The sequence below is a fragment of the Artemia franciscana genome, chromosome 19, assembly GCF_032884065.1.
Source record: "Artemia franciscana chromosome 19, ASM3288406v1, whole genome shotgun sequence".
In the NCBI taxonomy this organism is placed as follows: domain Eukaryota; kingdom Metazoa; phylum Arthropoda; class Branchiopoda; order Anostraca; family Artemiidae; genus Artemia; species Artemia franciscana.
Genome location: NC_088881.1, coordinates 6,048,081 through 6,068,548, shown reverse-complemented (window position 1 = coordinate 6,068,548; position 20,468 = coordinate 6,048,081). Strand labels below are relative to the sequence as shown.

Below are 20,468 nucleotides of genomic sequence, written 5' to 3'. Positions count from 1 at the left end.
TTAGAAATAGTTAATAATAAACTAGAAATAGTCTCTTCCCTGATTCGACCATCTGAAGGGATTTCGAAGGACCGTTAATTCGGAAAAATTCGAAAAAATGAGGGATTTTTAACTCACGAATGGGTTATCGGATCTTAATGAAGTTTGATATTTAGAAGGACTTCGTGTCTCAGAGATCTTATTTTAGATTCTGACTAGATCCGGTGACATTTGGGGGAGTTGGAGGGGGAACCGGAAATCTTGGAAAATGCTTAGAGTGGAGAAATCGTGCTGAAACTTGGTGGGAAGAAGCTCTTGGCTCTTCCAACCTCGTCACAAGTGTCATGTGAGCTCTTGGCTCTTGTTTGTTTTTTTCATCAGCGTTTTCCTTGTATATATTATTTTGCTCGTGCTGAAGAAGAGAGGCGGTTGTCCCTCAAAATATTCGCTTTGTGTGTTTTTTCAGTATTCTAGTTTGGTCTTAAAAACCCCATTTTTGTTTTCTCTCTGTATAAAGTTTTCTTTCTGTATATTGTGGCGAACCAATGTGGTTTTAAGAAATTTTATAAATACAGCCTATATATATATATATATATATATATATATATATATATATATATATATATATATATATATATATATATATATATATATATATTATTTTATCGGGAAAGTCGGTATCATGGAATATTCTCGCGTAAAAAAGCGATCGAGATAGATGAAAAGCCTGAGAAAATTCGTTAAGAGCCTTAATTTTGTTTTTTGTATTTGACGTCATATATAAGTTAGTACATCATATTAGCATTTCATATGGAATTTTATAAGCATTTTCTTATATGATGTCATTCATAGCATAAATAAGATTGTTGAGTTTCCAACGCATCAGTTATTTATATAATATAATGTCTGTTGGAAGGCCCAAATAACGAAAATTTGCACCATCAATTGGGACAACACTAATACGGGCAGCTAAAGCAAAGGCCACTGATAAGTTGTCTGAAGTGATCAAAATCCGAAAAATGTCAAAAATGAAAATGAAGAGCAAAGACACGGGCGGTTAGAAGATATGTGAAAACGACAATTAGAGCGTTTCAAAAAGAAAATGAAGAGCAAAGATACACGCGGTTAGAAGGTATACGACACCGAGCAATTGAGCGAGTCAAAAATGAAAAAGGAAGAGCAAAGACACGGGCGGTTAGATAGATATGTGAAAACGACAATTAGAGTGTGTCGAAAAGAAAATGAAGAGCAAAGACACAAGTGGTAAAAAGAAAAACGGCGGATTGTCAAAATATAAAAATGAAGAGCAAAGACACACGTGGTTAGAAGACATGCGACACCAAGCATGTGAACAAGTCAAAAATGAAAATGAAGAGCAAAGACACACACGGTTAGAATTCAGGCGACATCAAAAATGTGAGTGAGTCAATGAAAATCAACCTGGACAGTGATAATCAAAACGTCAAAATTGAAAATGATAGCGATGATGATTGGGTTTGGGATTTTGACATGGATAAAATTATCAATACCTGCCATACCTTTGTTAAAAAAGAATAAAGGCTCGGCCATATGTATTTTATAATGATGAAAGACAAGCCGAGATAAAACGAACCAAACAAACTGAAAATGATAGCGATGATGATTGGATTTTGGATTTTGACTTGGATAAGGTCACCAATGCCTACAATACCTTTGAAAATATCCGTCTATATATCTTTCATAATGACAAAAGACAAGCCGAGGCAAACGAAGAAGTTTTTATCCCACCACCGGAACAATTAAAAGAAAGAAAGGTGGTCATCAATGTCTACCTTACCTTTGCAAATCAAAAACCTGTACTTGATAAATCGTTGACAAAAAAAAGAAGTGTTTGTTCCACCACCTGAACAATTAAAAGAAGCCAATGTTTGGCGATGTGTCTTCATAACGACAAAAAACAAGCTGAGGCTGAAGTTAAATGTTCAATATGAAATAAAACTTCTAATAAAAAAAAATAACTCTTTTGCGTGCCCTTTTCAATGTACACATTTCTAGAATTTTAGTAGAATTCAAGTCAAACTATCTATGCTTAAAGTCTAAACCATGGTTGCTTGTACAATACCTTCAAGGTCAGGGAGGGGGGAGGGACCTTTTCAATCGGTTATGGGGCCGATTTTTTAGATTAACCCTAACAGATGATAAATATCATCTGTGTCATTTCTATAAGAGCGTAGAGAGCTTTCAAACACAGCTTTCACCCTTATTCCTCCACATCGCCGTCTTATCAGCTTTTTCAGATGTGTATTATTTTCTTTCACTCTCTTTTTTTGTGTTACTTCATGTATTACACTGTAAAGTATAGTTTTAGTGAGAAAAAAATATATAGTAATATATATTCTAGCTTTAATAGTCAAAGGAGTTCAAGCTGGTGGAACAGTGCCAAATCCCAAGCCATCAAGAGTAAAAGCGACAACTGCCAATATTCCCACAGTAGCTGATATTGAGACCAAGGACTTGAAATCACCCAAAACAAATCATCCTCAGGTGTGTTAAAAATGCAGTTTATTTTATAAATCACTTCTTTCTCAAATCCAATCACTTTTGGCTGCTGAAAAAAGACACTGGATTTCTGATTTCCGTTCGGAGGAGCCCTCTTTCGATCTTCTAGGACCAATGGCTCGATACAATTACCCCTGAAAAAAGAATAATAAAAAAAGCAAGCATCCGAGATCTTTTTTCTAGTAAAAACACAAAATTCAACATTTTTGTTGGTAAGAGCTTGAAACCTCTACAGTAGGAATTACTTATATGCTGAAATTGATGGTGTGACCTTTATTAAAAATCCCTTGATCCCCTCCTCTTCGAAAATCTGATAAGTCCTCTCAGGCTCTCAGATTTTGATGGGCGACATTAAACTTGAATTTTATAATTCTTGAATCAGCATAAAAATCCAATTCTTTTGATGCATCTATTGTTCTAAATCCCGCTTTTAAAGTTTCGGTTACTATTGGGCCGTGTCGCTCCTTACTTACTCTTCGTTACCATGAACTGTATGATGAAGTCCCTCTTAAAAATTGTCCATGGCTGTTAAAGTTAGCCATATTGCCAAAGTGGACCTTGATGAAAAGTGTTTTTTTTTTTAATTGTTTTTTTTTTAATATGGAGGTAGCATTTTATAGTACAGTAATTTATTATAAGTTCTATTATATATATATATATATATATATATATATATATATATATATATATATATATATATATATATATATATATCTATATATATAAAAATAAGTTGTCTGTGTGTGGATCTGTGGATCAGGTGACGTCATGTTTGTCCGCATATGACGTCTGAATTATTTCACACTAATACAAAAGAAGAAAAAAACTAAAAAAGGTAAAAACTACAAAAAAAAACTAAAAAGAAAAAAAAACTAAAAAAGCTAAAAAACTAAAAAAAACTAAAAAAAAGGTAAAAATCTAATAACTAAAAAAAAACTGAAAAAATAAAAAAAGGCAAAAACTACAAAAAAAAATAAAAACTAATAAAAAAACTAAAAAAGCTAAAAAACTAAAAAAAACTAAAAAAAACTAAAAAAAGGTAAAAAACTAAAAAAAAAACTAAAAACTAAAAAAGAAAAAAACTAAAAAAAAGGAAAAAACTGAAAAATAAAAGAGAAAAAGAAAACTAAAAAAATATGAATAAATATATATAAAAATAAGTTGTTTGTGGGTTATGTCTGTCTGTCTGTCTGTCGAGTGACGTCGTGTTTGTCCGCATATGACGTCTGAATTATTTCACACTAATACAAAAGAAGAAAAAAAACTAAAAAAGGTGAAAACTACAAAAAAAACTAAAAAGAAAAAAAACTAAAAAAGCTAAAAAACTAAAAAAAACTAAAAAAAGGTAAAAAACTAAAAACTAAAAAAAAACTGAAAAAACTAAAAAAAGGCAATCCTCATCAACGCCCCGCTCTTTACGCTAAAGTTTTTTACTGTTTTAGAAAGAAGAATTGAGAGAAAGAGTCAAACTTTAGCGTAAAGAGCGGGGCGTTGATGAGGAAGCAGCCTCTTTCATATACGAAGTAATTTCTGTGCGTTTTAAGTTTTGATGTCACTCCTTACTTTCAGTTGAAAAAACTTGTTTTTTTGTATTTAATTTCTGAACGTTTTTGAATCAATGCATGTTTTGATTTTGGTTCTCCGCAGAGGAATAATCAAAACGAAATTTGAATTTTTTTTTTTGGGGGGGGGGGGGGGCTAAATGGCTTTCTCATAATTTTGATCGAATGATTTTGAGAAAAAAAGAGCGGGGGCGAAGCCTAGTTGCCCTCTGATTTTTTGGTTAATTAAAAAGGCAACTAGAACTTTTAATTTTTTACGAATCTTTTTATTGGTAAAAGATTTACGTAGCTTATAAATTAGCTTACGTAAAGAACTTTTGTATTCTCATGTTTTTATTACATATATGAGGGGATTCGCCCCATCGTCAGTACCTCGCTCTTTACACTAAAGCTTAAATTTTATCCCAATTCATTAAGAATGACCCCTGAATCACAAAAGCCGTAGAATAAATAGTTGAAATTACTAAAAATACTTTAGCGTAAAGAGCTAGGTATCATAAGGAGGTGAGCCCCTTATATGGGTAATAATTTCTGTTTGTTTTAAGTTTTATTGCTGTTCCTTACTTCCAGCTGAAAAAGCTTTTTCACATTTATTTTTTATTTTATTTTTAAATAACGCTAGTAAATCCTGCTCTCCCTTCATGGAAGTTTTCTTTTCCCATGACAAATTCTCGATGGAAAGTTCCCCCAGCATATCCCCCTCTTCTCAACCCCTCCCCCCAACCAAAAAAATCCTCCTGAAAACGCCTGTATACTTCCCAATAACCATTACTATATGTAAGCACAGGTCAAAGTTTGTAACTTGTTGCCCCTCCCACGGGGACTGTGGGGGAGTAAGTCGTCCCCAAAGACATAGTTATAAGGTTTTTCGACTACGTTGAATAAAATGGCTATCTCAGAATTTTGATCCGTTGACTTTGGGAAAATAATTAGCGTGGGAGGGGGCCTAGGTGCCCTCCAATTTTTTTGGTCACTTAAAAAGGGCACTAGAACTTTTCATTTCCGTTAGAATAAGCCCTCTTGCAACATTCTAGGACAACTGGGTCGATACGATCACCCCTGGGAAAAAAAAAACAAAAAAAAACAAACAAAAAAACAAATAAACACGCATCCGTGATCTGCCTTCTGGCAAAAAATGCAAAATTCCACATTTTTGTAGATAGGAGCTCGAAACTTCTACCGTAGGGTTCTCTGATACGCTGAATCTGATGGTGTGATTTTCGTTAAGATTCTATGACTTTTAGGGGGTGTTTCCCCCTATTTTCTAAAATAACGCAAATTTTCTCAGGCTCATAACTTTTGATGGTTAAGACTAAACTTGATGAAACTTATATATTTAAAACCAGCATTAAAATGCGATTCTTTTGATATAGCTATTGGTATCAAAATTCCATTTTTTAGAGTTTTGGTTACTATTGAGCCGGGTCGCTCCTTACTACAGTTCGTTACCACGAACTGTTTGATAAATTCATTAAAATTCAAAGCAAGCCAGAACCCTCTCCCCCTACCTCCCTCAAATCCCAAACCCTCTCCCTCAAAATCCAGGAGCTGCACCTTGTGAGATATTGTGTTCGTTCATAAATCATAGTGCGAATTTGTACACTAATCGATAATATTACGTTTCAACATTTCAACTGGTCACTATTGCTATGGGGATCTCGAACGACAACTGCAAATATGTCAAAGATCAATGTTGTCTTTAGGATGGATCTGTCCCCTGATTCGCCATTAAAAGAAAAAAAAAAGCGTAAAATGTGTTTCAGTTCAGTTGAAAACTCGAGAGTTTTTTAAAATAAAAGTTAACTGCGAAAACTGAAATAATCCTGAAATGACTAATCAGCAGCAAGCTATTGCATGTTAAAGGGTCAAAAGTGGTTGTAACTCTTAAAAAAGGCGTAGTCATGGCATATTTGAGACTATTTTGTGATGATTTTTTTTGTGTCATGATCACCATATGATCTCATTGTTTGACTTAAAAAATAGTAGTTTTTCAAGGTAACAGTAAAAAAAGTGAATTTCTCCTGTACTTGGATAAAAAGTGAAGAAAAAAAAATAACATTTTGATTTTTGTTACTCATTATATCTCCTTCCATTTTTCCGTCTTGTCTATTTTGTTTTTGTTTTAAGAATGATCATTAAAGTTATCTAGATCATTAAGATTGTAAAATTTTAGTTCTTAGGATCATTCTCTGTTCTCATGAAGGTTTATTTATTCTTATGTATGCAATACTCATGTATTGACCCTATCTCATGCTAGTTTTTGATCTTTTATTATTATTATTTTTTATTAATTGTTTCCTGCAGTATTTTTTTATTTTAGTTTTCCTTTCAGGATAGTCATGAAGAGAGTTCTATGCCACCTCCCAAATTTGTTCTTGCACCGACCCCTGCACAGCTTGGCAAAGCCCCACTGCAGAGACGTCAATCTTCAGGTGGAGCGAGTGCAGACTCCCCTCCTCCTAGTCCGGTTGATGGAGCAACAGCTGTAGAAAAGCAGTCTGAAAATGAGCAACAAGGAACTTTACACCCAGTAGATGTCCAATCAGTCCCGGTTCCACAATCCCCCCGAAAAATACAGAAGAAAATTGCCAAGGATGAGGGAACAGAAAAGTATGTTCATGTTTTAATTTGCAGTTAAATTTGTCAATTTGGGAACAGAAAAGTAGTTTCATGCTTTAATTTGCAGTTAAATTTGTCAATAAGAATCCTTTATTGTCTATTAAAAATCTTTAGGTAGCACGTATAATAATGCTTTATTTAAACCCTTTATAGATACAGATACCCTTTACTACATAGATACCCTTTACTACATAGATACCCTTTATAGATACCTTTATTTTAAACCCTTTATAGATACAGATACCCTTTATAGATACCCTTTACTACATAGAAACCTTTACTTTATAGATACAGAACGCAGTAAGATACCCTTTACTACATAGATACCTTTACTACATAGATACCCTTTATACATACCTTTATTTAAACCCTTTATAGATTCAGAACGCAGTAAGATGAGTATGAAAGAACGAAAACGGAGAAGCGAACACGAAACTTATAATCTTTAACACATATGTGTGTCAAACACAAAAATGCGAAAACGAACACAACAGCTTAAAATATCTTGCAACATTACTACAGCTTAAAATATCTTGCACATATTGAGCCATTTCAACAGAGCCGACTTTACAAAGTTTATGTGGAATAATTTTTGGGAGTGACATTCATGCCCTCCCATATAACGGGAGGGAAAACCGAATACGAAACTTCTATTTGGGAACACACATGTGTGTCTACACAAATATGCAAAAAGAAACACAACTGCTTAAAATATCTTACAACATTATTACAGCTTAAAATATCTTATACATATTGAAACAATTCAACAGAGCTTTGCAAAGTGTATGTGGAATAATATTTGAGATTGACATTCCTGGCCTTTCATATACATACATATATATATATATATATATATATATATATATATATATATATATATATATATATATATATATATATACTAAGGTTGAATAAATAATGTTTCTCTTGATGTTAATTCTATGAACGATACAATAGATTTCTCAACACGTTTCTTTCAATATATCTGTCTTAGAGCACCAAAGGTATGTAAATGAAGCCATTTTTTCCCCTTGATCCATCTTAGGTCTATTCATCCTGAAAGTTGCAATTTTTAGGGTATTTCTTTTGGTTGTTTTAAAATAAAAAATTTTAAGGCAGTATTATATTTTCGTCAGTGTTGTGAGGTTGAAAAGAAGAATAAGCAAATCTTTAAATATGACAACACATTTCGTCTTAAAAATTAAAACATTATAAATATATTGATTCATAGAGACAGTTATACCTTCAAATGAAAGCTGTAACTTTGTAACCTGTTAGGTGTCATATCTTTATGTCGTATTTCCGTTATACCTTCTTTCATCCGTTACACCATATATTTTTATCTGTTTCTGCTATACCTTTTTATCGGTCTTTTATCTATCTGTTATACCTTCAAATAAAGCAGTAACTTCGTAAGCTGTTTGGTGTCATATCTTCTTATCTATTTCCGTTATACCTTCAAAGAAAGCTGTAGCTTTTGTAAGCTGTTTGGTGTCTTTTTTTCCGTTATACCATATCTTTTTATCTATTTTCTTTATACCTTTTTATCTCTTTATCTATCTTTTTATTTGTTTCCCCAATACCTTCAAAGAAAGCTTCAACTTTGTAAGCTGTTTGGTGTCATATCTTTTTGTCTTATTTCCGTTATACATTCTTTTTCCGTTATACCATATCTTTTTATCTATTGTGTTTACCGCGAACCAAAAAGGAATATAAGTGATACAAAATACGGAAGTGACACCTCAAAATTGGAGGATCTTATTTGGGATGAAACTCTCAAAGGCTGATGAAGAGGTGGATTTTAAAGTAACATTGATTTTATTGATTATATGATTTTAAATCATATCTTTTTATCTTATTTCCGGTTGGTTTTTCACTCACGTTTCCTGTTTTTAATTTGGAACAGATACTATCAAAAACTGTGTAACTGCAGGTTTAGATTTTTTCCATTGAAAATTGGACGTCCTATTTTTTCTCTGGTTTTAAATATATATTATTCTATATGATATATAATACAATTTTTTTTAGTTTAAAAAGAAATTATAAGATTATTTTTGGGGGATAAATGTTGAATTTTACTATGGGTTGTAGGGTGATTAGGTAAAGAACGGTGGGTTCGGGAGGTAAGGGTGGGGCTAGGGAGGTAAAGGTGGGTTAGGGAAGTACGGGTGGGCTAGGGAGGTAAGGGTGGGTAGGAGGGTAAGATGGGGTTGGGAGGAATGAAAGGGGGAGGGAGAGTCGTGTATTAATGAGTAAGAGAGATTGGATTTGGTATTATAGGTAAGTAGATATGTAGACTTTCGGGCGAATACAAACCCTCATAGGTTTTCTCGAGGGCGAAAGTGTTGTGTTTTATTTATTTATTTGTGAATGTTGAAATAAAAAGTTCAACTTGAACTATATATTGTCACACAACCAATTCAAGAAGCCAGATTTCCTTTTCACGTTCTTGGGGCTTTAAGTATCTATGAAAAGCGAGATCTTCATTTTACTACTTTGTTCAGAAGAAGAAGATGTTCGCTTTCATCTGAAAATGTCTTAATCCTCTATTTTTCTTCGTTTTCCTTTTTCCTGCTTGGCAAATGTCCTAATCGTCAATAGGAAAACCTTCATTAGTATCTAAATGTCTTGATGTTTGCCTGGTTTTTTGCATCGCTTTAAGAGTCACGTTCATTCAAACTGTTCCAGGCGTCTTTCATATCTCTTTCCTCTCGTTTCAATTCAAGAGCGATGGATTTTCTTTATAGGTTGCTAGAAAAATGGAAGTATTTATTTGCTTACCAAGGACAAAGAAAATAAGGTCTATATTGAATTGATTATACGGAACAAAAAGCCATATATATTTGAAAATTGGGAGGAATTGGGAATGCCATTTTTCATGTAAAGGACCTTCATATCTACTTATAAGATTTTTCGCGCCATAGTGGCCTAACTCGTTTGAATTATGTCCTACTACTAATTCTATCAAACATCTAAGCTAACCTAAAATTTCTAATTAAAAAAAAAAAAAAAAAAAAAAAAAAAAAAAAAAAACCGAAAAAAAACCTTCAGCAATATAACTGTCTAATAATTTAAAATACATTTTCGTCAGCGTTGCCATTTTGAACCGCAAAAATAAATTAGAGAATGTAAAAGCTTGAATTTAGGAGCGCTTCTTGTCCGTAAAACTGAAAAATTAACGACAAGGTGATTCCTTTAGACAATTAAATAAAAAAACTAGTTTTTTAACTGAAAGTAAGGAGCGAAATTAAAACTTAGAACGAACAGAAATTACTCCGTATATGAAATGGGTTGTCCCCTCCGCAATCCCTCGCTCTTCACGCTGAAGTTTTTAATTGTTTTAAGAAGTAGAATTGTGGTAAAGAGTCAAACTTTAGCGTAAAGAGCGAGGGATTGCGGAGGGGACGACCCATTTCATATACGGAGTAATTTCTGTTCGTTTTAAGTTTTAATGTCGCTCCTTACTTTCAGTTAAAAAAACTATTTTTTTATTTAATTTCTGAATGTTTGTGAATTAATGCATGTTTGATTTTGGCTCTCCGCACATAAATTATTAAAATGAAATTTGCATATTAATTTTTTTTGTCTAAATGGCTTTCTCTTAGTTTTGATCAGACGATTTTGAGAAATAAGGGGTGGGGAAGGAGGCCTAGTTGCCCTCTAATTTTTCGGTTACTTAAAAAGGCAACTAGAGCTTTTAATTTTTAACGAACGTTTTTATTAGTAAAAAATTTACGTAACTTAAGAATTAACTTACGTAACAAACTTTTATTCTTATTTTTTTATTATGTATATGAGGGGGTTTGTCCCCTCGTTAATATCTCGCTCTTTACACTAAATCTTAAGTTTTGTCCCAATTTTTTAAGAATGACACCTGAATCAGAAAGGCCGTAGAATAAATAGTTGAAATTGCTAAAAATACTTTAGCATAAAGAGCGAGGTGCTTATCTCCTCCTAAATACTTCGCTCTATATTCTAAAGTATTTTTAGAACCCCTCATATGCGTAATAATCTCTTTTCGTTTTATGTTGTCAATTGAAAAAACTTTTTCATCTTTATTTTTTCTTTTTTTTAATAATGCTAGAAAGTCCCGCGCCCTTTTCATTGAATTTCTCTTCCCCCATGACATATTCCTCCAAGGAAAGATCCTCCCACATAGCCCCCTCCCCTCAACCCTACCCCCAGACCAAAAAATCCCCCTGAAAACGTCTGTACACTTCCCAATAACCATTAATGTATGTAAACACTGGTCGAAGTTTGTGACTTGCAGCCCCTCCCCCGGGGACTGTGGGGGAGTAAGTCGTCCCCAAAGACATAGTTATAAGGTTTTTCGACTACGCTGAATAAAATGGCTATCTCAGAATTTTGATCCGTTGACTTTCGGGAAAATAATCAGCGTGGGAGGGGGCCTAGGCGCCCTCCAATTTTTTTGGTCACTTGAAAAGGGCACTAGAACTTTTCATTTCCGTTAGAATGAGCCCTCTCGCAACATTCTAAGACAACTGGGTCGAAACAATGACCCCTGGGAAAAAAAACAAACAAATAAACACGCACCCGTGATCTGTCTTCAAAAATACGAAATTCCACATTTTTGTAGATAGGAGCTTGAAATTTTGCTATAGGGTTCTCTGATACGCTGAATGCGATGGTGTGATTTTCGTTAAGACTCTATGACTTTTAGGGGATGTTTCCGCCTATTTTCCAAAATAAGGCAAATTTTCTCAGGCTCGTAACTTTTGATGACAAAGATTAAATTTGATGAAACTTGTATATTTCAAGTCAGCATGTTTGACTAAGTATTCTTAGACTATTTGGTGCCATGTATTTTTATGTGAGGCCACTTTGTTTCTTCTTTTCTCTTGCGAAGTGTTGGTTTCTTTTGTACTGCGGTTAATTATCCTAGTTTTCTGTGATATATTTTTATGGTTAACAGTGTCTTTTCTTGATTTGTAATATTTAGTCGTAATTTTTCTTATTTATTTTATACTGTGCTGTTTTTTAGCGGAAAAACAAATGAATATATTTATACAGCCATGTGGTTTTTGGTAGTAGCTGGCGCCAAATTTAAAAAAGAGAAACGTGTGTGAAAAATTCTAAAAAAATAATAAGATGAACATACATTCACTTTTAAGGTGTAGCAATCTTTGCGAACCAATATATTGTTAAAATTTTAGTTTTTGCGAACAAAAACCTGTCAAGTTTAACTAATTACTTGTTCTTGTTTGTTTTTATGTGATCTGCACTATGTGAAAAGTTTAACCTATGAAAGTTTAGTTGTCTTTGGGAATCAATAGATTGTTAACTTTTGAATTGTACGGGAAGAAAGCTGTCAAATTTAACTAATTACTTTTGTTTATTTCTTTTTACGTGATCCGCGTTATGTGAAAAGCTTTGCTTTGAAGTTGAAGATGTTTTTGGGAGTAAATAGATTGTCAATGTTTGAATTTGTACGGAAAAAGAGCTGTCAAATTTAATTAATTACTTTTTGTTATTTACTTTTGCGTAATCCGCGGTATGTGAAAAGTTTTCCTTTGAAGGTGTAGTTGTCTTTGGGAATCTATAGATTGTTAATTTTTTGATTGTTAATGTGAATTGTTAATTTGATCTATTAAATTTAACAATTACTTTTTCTTATTTGTTTTGGCATGATCCGCGTTATGTGATAAGCTTTCCTTTGAAGGTGTAGGTGTCTTTGAGAATCAATAGATTGTTAATTTTTGAATTTGTACGGAACAAAAGCTGTTAAACTCAACAAATTACTTTTTCTTATTTATTTTGGTGTGATGCGCGTTATGTGGAAAGCTTTCCTTTGAAGGTGTAGCAACGGACATAAAACTGTTAAATTTAACTACTGAATTTATGTAGTTAAATTGTTAACTGTTAAATTTATAGTTGTCTTTAAGAATCAATAGATTTTTAATTTATGAATTTGTACGGACCAAAAGCTGTTAAATTTAACTAATTACTTTTTCTTATTTATTTTGGCGTGATCCGCGTTATGTGAAAAGCTTTCGTTTGAAGGTGTAGCAGTCTTTGGGAACCAATAGATTGTTAATTTTTTAATTTGTACGGACAAAAAGCTGTTAAATTTAACTAATTACTTTTTCTTATTTATTTTGACGTGATCCGCGTTATGTGAAAAGCTTTCCTTTGAAGGTGTAGCGGTCTTTGGGAATCAATAGATTGTTAATTTTTGAATTTGTACGGGAAAAAAATGTTAAATTTAACTACTGAATTTATTTAGTTAAACTGTTAACTGTTAAATTTATAGTTGTCTTTGAGAATCAATAGATTTTTAATTTATGAATTTGTACGGACAAAAAGTTGTTATATTTAACTATTTACTCTTTCTTATTTATTTTTGCGTTATCCGCGGTATGTGAAAAGCTTTCCTTTGAAGGTGTAGTAGTCTTTGGGAATCAATTGATTGTTAAAGTTTGAATGTGTATGGAAAAAAAGCTGTCAAATTTAACTAATTCCCCTTTTCATTTAGTTTTGCGCGATCCGCGTTATGTGTAAAGCTTTCCTTTGAAGGTGTTGTTGTTGGTTGTTAGTGTTTGAATTTACACGGAAAAAGCTGTGAAATTTAACCAATTAGTCTTGTTTATTTATTTTCATGTGCTCCGCAGTATCTGAATATTTGGTATATCGTTGAAAGTGTAATTAAATAGAGTTTATCAGATGGAAATGAAGAAAAGATTTTTTGTTAGTGTTGTAGCTAGTTTAGAATGGGATTACAACACGACTTATCAATATTCCCTAGGTGGGTATTTAGAATATTTCGTTCAATAAGACATAGATGGCACTGTCATTTGGTCTTCGATTTACGAAATTTTACCTCATCTGTTATTTTCTTCTCTTCTTCTCCAATAATAAATTTCTTTTTACGAATAATAAATTATTTATGGCACTAAACCCAAATTTCAATAACTATTAGATATTATAATCATCATAGGCTGCGCAATAGCACAGCCTAAATAAAGAGCGATATGGGCAAAATGCATCATTTATTTATTAATTTTTTCGTTTTTTTTAGACTAGGGCACAACGTATCGAAGGAGTTGTAGTAGAAACTTCGAAAATAGCTCATTCGATTGGATATTGGAAGGGCTTTTGCCCTTTTTAATGGCTGAAAGGGATTGGAGGGCAAATATCCCCCCTTCCACGCCCATCATTTCTCCAAACACATTCAATCAAAATTTTGAGATAGCCATTTTGTTCAACGTGTTGAAAGGTCCTGAAATTTTTTCTTTGAGGATGACAAACCCCCCAGAGCCCTCATGGCAAGGGTTATAAGTTATACCCTGGGGGCGTATAAGGTTTATGTAGAAAGGGTGATTGTATAAACTTCGGAGGGGGGTCATTGGATTTCTAATTAGAAGTTAGGTGCCCTTTTTGAGATTCAGAGTAATGGGAGGGTGGATACCCCCCACCCACACAGACACACACACCTCGTATTTCCAGAAACGCTTGTGATAGAAATTTTGAGATAGTTATTTGTTGTCATAGAAACTTCGTAAAAGGCTCATTCGATTGGAAATTGAAAGGGCTTTTGCCCTTTTTATTGTCGAATGTGATCGGAGGGCAACTAATCCCCCTTCTATGCCCACCATTTCCCCAAACGCATCCAATTAAAATTTTAAGATAGCCATTTTGTTCAACGTTATTGAAAGGTCCGGAAATTAAATATTTGAGATATTTACCATATTTACAATACACAACCCCCCAAACCTCAGGGTAAGCTATGTAAGTTATGCCCTGGGAGGAATATAAGGTATATATAGAAAGGGTGATCGAACAAAGTTGGGAGGGGGCTCATTGTATTGGTAATCAGACGTTCTAGTTCATTTTTTCAGATTCAGAGTGATCGGAGGATGGATAACCCCCTCGATACCTCGTGTTTTCCCGAAATGTATCTGATTGAAATTTTGAGATCGTCATTTCTTGTCGTAGAAATTTTGGAAAGAGCTCATTTCTTTGGAAATTGAAAGGGTTAGGGCCCTTTTTAATAGCCGAAGGTGATTGGAGGGCAGCTAACCCCTCCTCCCACGCCCATCATTTCTCCAAACACATCCAATCAAAATTTGAGATAGCAATTTTGTTCAACGTAACTACAGGGTCCGGATGTTATGTCTTTGAGGATGACAACCCCCCACAGCCCTCAGGGGAAGGGTTATAAGTAGGCGCTGGGGGCATTTAAGGTATATATAGAAAGGGCGATCGTACAAAATTCGGAGGGGCTCATTGAATTGGTGATTAGAAGTTATAGTGCCCTGTTTAAGATTCAGAGTCATCAGAAGATAGATACCCTCCTCCACACCTCATATCTCCCTGAAATGCATCTAATATAAATTTTGAGATGGTCATTTGTTGTTGTAAAAACTTCGAAAAGATTTCATTTGATCGGAAATTGAGAGGGCTAGTGCCCTTTTTAATAGTCGAAATTGTTTGGAGTTAAACTAAACCTCCTCTCATACCTACCATTTCCGCAAACACATCCAATCGAAATTTTGAGATAGCCATCATATTTGATCCCACACGATTGTGCTTACTACTGCCAATAATGCTAATACAACTATTGATACTGTTCAATTTAAGGGTGTGAAGGTGAAGCTTTTAAGGAATATTTTGGCAGATGTTGAACTAAATCAAAACAAACTATGAGCAGGTGGACTTTTAAAAAGGTGACACAGCAATATCTGAAGAACAACTTATATTATTAAGTTATACCTTTTAGGGTAAGTTTTGCGGGATTTTGAACTAGCCAGAAGGCACTTTGTTAATACTACCACTACAGTTACTGAAACTAATAACGTTAAGGGTATTAAGGTGAGCTTTTAAGGTGAAATTAAGTTAAAAGATACTGTTTGTTTCAGGACTAAAAGTTGTTGAAAAAGTTTCTCCAACATACAAATAGCAACCCAAACTATGGATTCTTATAGAAAAAAAAATTGAAAAGATATAAAATATTATTTTTTCCATGAAAAACTATCTCAATAAAAAACGAACAGAAATTAATTTGAATTTTTTTTCCACAAAACTAGTTTTTCTAAGAAAAGTAAAGAGCTCCATTAAGCCGAAAATGATCGAATCTTCCAAGCTTAAAACTACCACAAATCATTATCAATAAATAAATGAAACTCAAAACGAACAGAAATTACAATAAATACCCGAGTCAAACTCAAAACGAGCAAAAATTAACATTAGTACGGCTCATAACCCCCATTCCTTCTCAAGACCAGAAAATAATTTGTGCTTACTGAAAACAAAACACGTTTTAAATGTTTTCCCTTTTTTCTTTGATACATAAAAAATTATCAGAACTTTAAGGAATAAATATTAGTATAAGTCATCCACGGTCATTTGTTTTTTTTTTTTTTTTTTTGTTTTTTTCTTAAATTAATTAAAGTAAGAGGAACTAAGGAAATCGTGTTTTGTAGATACATACCAAATATTGCAGACATTTCATATCCTGCTTATGTCCAACCAAACTTAATATTATTATGCCTCGTAGTGCCAATGTTATGTGTCAAATATCAGTCTCATACCTCTTGAATCACTAATGCAACTGTAGCCTAGGATCTCATATACCGTCTGATTGACCTGGCTCACTTCTTCCAAATTCAGGAAATATCTTGATGTGTGTTGTTCAAGAGCCAAATTCCTAAATGTTTCTGTAGGGAGACATTTAGAGCCATGACATTTTGCTTATGTCCCAAGGAACTTAACGTTATGCCTCATATTGTCAATGTCATTTGTTAAATGTCAATGTCACGCTTCAGGAATCATATATACAAATGTAGCTTAAGATCTCATGTACTATTTGATTAATTTGAGATGGACTCTTTGTCCAAATTCAGTAATTATCTCAGTGGGTATTTTCGCATTATTTTCGAATCACATTGATGTATGTTTCCGTAGGGAGACTTGTGAAACCACGACAATGTGCTTATATCCCAAGAAGCTTTATGTTATGCCTCATAATGGCAATACAAAATGTCAATGTCACGTGTCAAATGTCAATGTCACGCCTTAGGCGGGTTATTGTTTGAGCCACGTTCGTACATTTATCTATAGGGAGACATTTAGAGTCACGGCAATGTGATTAAATCCCATCAAACTTAATATAATGCCTCATAATGTTAATACCAAATCTTACGGTCATTTTTCAAGTATCAATGTCATGCCACAGGAATCACTTATGCAACTGTGGCTTAGTATCTCTTGTATCATCCGATTGATTTGAGATGCACACTCTCTCCAAATTCAGAATATATCTCAGTGTGTGTTTGCGTGTTATTTTAGAGCCACACTCATATATGCTAATGTAAAGAGACATTTAAAGCCGCGACAATATGTTTATGTCCCATAAACAAAATGTCATGCCTCATAATTTCAAATTCGTGTCTTAAAAGAGGTTTTCCTAGCTTACTTGTATAAAAATAGGTGTAATAATTAAGTTGGAAATTTGTTTCTGGGATAAGTTTTTTTTTCATTTTCAAAAAGCGCTATCGTGACGTTAAGAGTTTGTTCGCGTGACCGTCCTAAAAGCTAGTTACGGTATTAAGAAAAGAGAAAATTTCATAAATTCATTAATCTTCAGTTTCTTCATCAGATTTCAGACAAACATGGAGATTGAGGAAACATAAAATATTTGAGAAAATCAGGGAAGTTTGTTATAGCATAGCTGGCACATAGGTTTTTGCTCAATTTGCCCAAACGATTTTACGCTGCCTAGGGCATTCGCGTTAGGTTAGTTTTTTCTTTCTTATTCCATGATAAAGATTTTCCCTGCAAGTCCCCTTTTCCATTTCTTACAACAGTTTCCTTCTCCTGTTCACGATTCTCTCGTAAGACTGGCCATTCAGTTTTCCTCCATTTCTCCAAGTATTTTCTTGTATGTCAAAGTCCCATCACAGTCCGCTTTTCCACTTTTCCCATTAGTTTCATTCATCTCCATTTTCCTGTACGTCTTGCCAATCCATTTCCCCCCCTTCTCTCAGAAATTTTCTATAGTCTGCACTTCGCTTAAAGTCACATTTTGCATGGATCCCTAGAGTTTCCTGCTAAGTTTGGAAACTTATTGAAAGGATTTTACAGTCACCCAGCCAATATAATTTCCTCTGATTCCCCGTGCATTTTTCTGTAGTCCACACTCTCCTTACAGTCTTGTTCCTCATTTCTCCTTGTGATATTCTGGTTTTTCCTGCAAGTCCACTTTCCTACTTTTTCGTACATTTTACTGGACACTGCAATCCACCAACAATCCTATTTTTATTTCGTCTCATATTTTTTTCCTATTCTCTTACAAGTCTGGCCAATTCATTGTCCTCTAATTCTACCTAAATTTTGCTGGAGTCTGTAGTTTTAAGCCCCTCTTCTCATCCTCCACCCCTTAGTATCCTCCTATTTTGCTGCAAGTTCTGCCAATCTCTTTGCCTACTATTCTTTGTACATTTTGGGAATCCATAGCCCACTCACAATCCCTTTTGTAACTCTCTTTGCAATATCTTGCTATTTTCCAGGAAGTTTGCGACAATCCATTCTCCTCCAGTTCCTCATGCTTTCTCCTACTAGAGCACGTAATATACTTACAACTCCATTTTCTATTTCTTCCTACAAATTCCTGCTATTTTCCTGCAATCCTGGCCAGTCCATTCTACGTAATTCCTCCATGATTTTCAGAGGCCTTGACGATTAATAGGAAAATCCTCCACAATGTCAGAATCTCTTGATACCTCTTTCTTATTATTTTTATAATATTCGTATTATTTTTATATAAATACTGATTCGAAGACATCCAAGTGTCGCACCTAATCTTTTTTCTCTCGTTTAGATTCAAGACCGAAAGATTTTCTTTGTCGGCTCCTATAGAAATGGTAGTTATTAAGTCGGGAGCTTCTTTAGGAGATGAGGAATTTTTCAATTTTAAATTTAAACTGTTTTTTTTTTTTTAAACAATTTTTAAACCTTTTAAGTGGCCTGTGTCTAAATAAGTAATTAAAGGAATTCTGAAGAATAAAAGTGCTTTAAATTTTTAATCTCCAGTTCCTCCGTCTGAATTTGAACAAGCCCGTAAGTTTTGTGGGAACGTAAAATATTTTGGAGGAAGTCGAGCATGATGTTGCGAAGGTTTAACAATTCATCTACCGTGCGATGTAAAACATACAACGATCTGAGTTTATACGTTGCATTTCTTTTTTTCACATTTTCATTCTGTTATCATTATTATTATTATTTTGCACCGTTGCTGCTATTTTTTCTTGAATATTCTTTACTACCTTTACTATTAATATTCTTTTCTATTCTTTATTTGGAGTGAGAATCATTTTGCCTACACTGAATGTTTAAATAAATGAAAACACCGGGTAACCCTGTTTTATATCTCTCTGATTTGGAGAAGTGGTCAGTAGAGAAACATCGTAATGTGCCCTTCAACATACTTTTAACTTTCCTCCATGACGTTTCAGTGATAATTTTAGTCTTCTTGTAAACATACTATTTTTCTTTGTCGGCTCCTATGGAAAAAGTAGTTGTTAAGTTGGGAGCTTCTTTAGGAAATGAGGAATTTTTCAATTTTAAACGACGTTATTATGGCACTATAAACTGTTAAAGTGACCCGTGTCTAAAGTAATAAGTAATTAAATAAAGTATAAAAAAAAGTATAAGTAATTATAAAAAAGTATAAGTAAAAGTATAAGTAATTAAAGGAATTCGGAAGAATAAAAGAGCTTTAAATTTATAATCTCCAGTTCCTCCGTCTGAATTCGAACTAGTCTGAAGTTTTATGGGAACGTAAAATAATTAGGGGGAAGTTCAGCATGATGATGTGAAGATTTAACAGTTCATCTACTGTGCGATGTAGAACAAACAACGCCTTGAGTTTATAATTTGCATTTCTATTTTTCACTTTTTTATTCTGTTATCATTATTATTTGTACTGTTGTTGTTATTTTTTCTTAAGTATTGTTTACTACCAATATTTTGGAGTGAGAATCATTTTGCCTACACTGAATGTTTAAGGCCGTGATTAAGTGAACTGATGGAACTCGAAAATCCCTTGTTAAAATTGAAAATTTATATTTAAAAAGAACTCAAGTATTCATTGGGGGAAGATACTGCTTTTAATATCAGGCCGTGGCTTCTTTTTTACAAAGCAGTTTTCAAACCAGATATTTGATCAGCTAAAGACCGAATGCTCAAGTCATGATCTTACCATTAACGTAGCCAAGTCGAAGATAATTCGTTTCAATCCTCTGAAGCGGAATATAGATATGCCTCTAGTCCCTTTCCCGATTGTGAACGAAATAAAAATCTTAGGACTAACTTTCACTAGTGACTGTAGTTTCAGTGCCCATATTAATTTAACCGTTCACAAGGCTAATGCAAGCCTTCAGACACTTACCAAAATGAGGCGTTTTGGATGAGATACTGAAAGTCTTCTCCGTGCCTACACGTGTTATGTTCGCCCGTTGCTCGAGTACGCGTGCCCGGTGTGGGGTCCATCTGCTATCCGCACAGCGTACCTATTACTCGACATAGAGTGCGTCCAGAAAAGAGCAACAAGGATTATACTCCGAGACCGTGGCATACCCTTTGATCAAGCCCTCGCTAAATTAAATTTATCTCCACTTAAAGTCCGGCTTGAACACCTTATTCACCAATTTGGAAAATTCGTCCTAGCCAATAAGAGCCACCGATCACTACTACCCGAACCAGCCCCTCCCAATAGCCGAACTCGGTTACAAAATAAACTTGTACCCCCTAAAA

At 33.8% G+C, this 20,468-nt stretch overlaps 1 protein-coding gene across 1 annotated transcript in view; it reads left to right on the top strand.

Annotated features, from left to right (window-relative positions):
* The window catches only part of LOC136039221 (protein capicua homolog), a gene marked incomplete in the record, with an annotated part of 223,751 nt that overhangs the window by 187,804 nt on the left and 15,479 nt on the right, over window positions 1-20,468 (top strand). Inside the window, 2 exon segments of the mRNA XM_065722753.1 lie at window positions 2,360-2,502; window positions 6,412-6,689. Of these exon segments, the coding sequence (XP_065578825.1) occupies window positions 2,360-2,502; window positions 6,412-6,689 (421 nt within the window).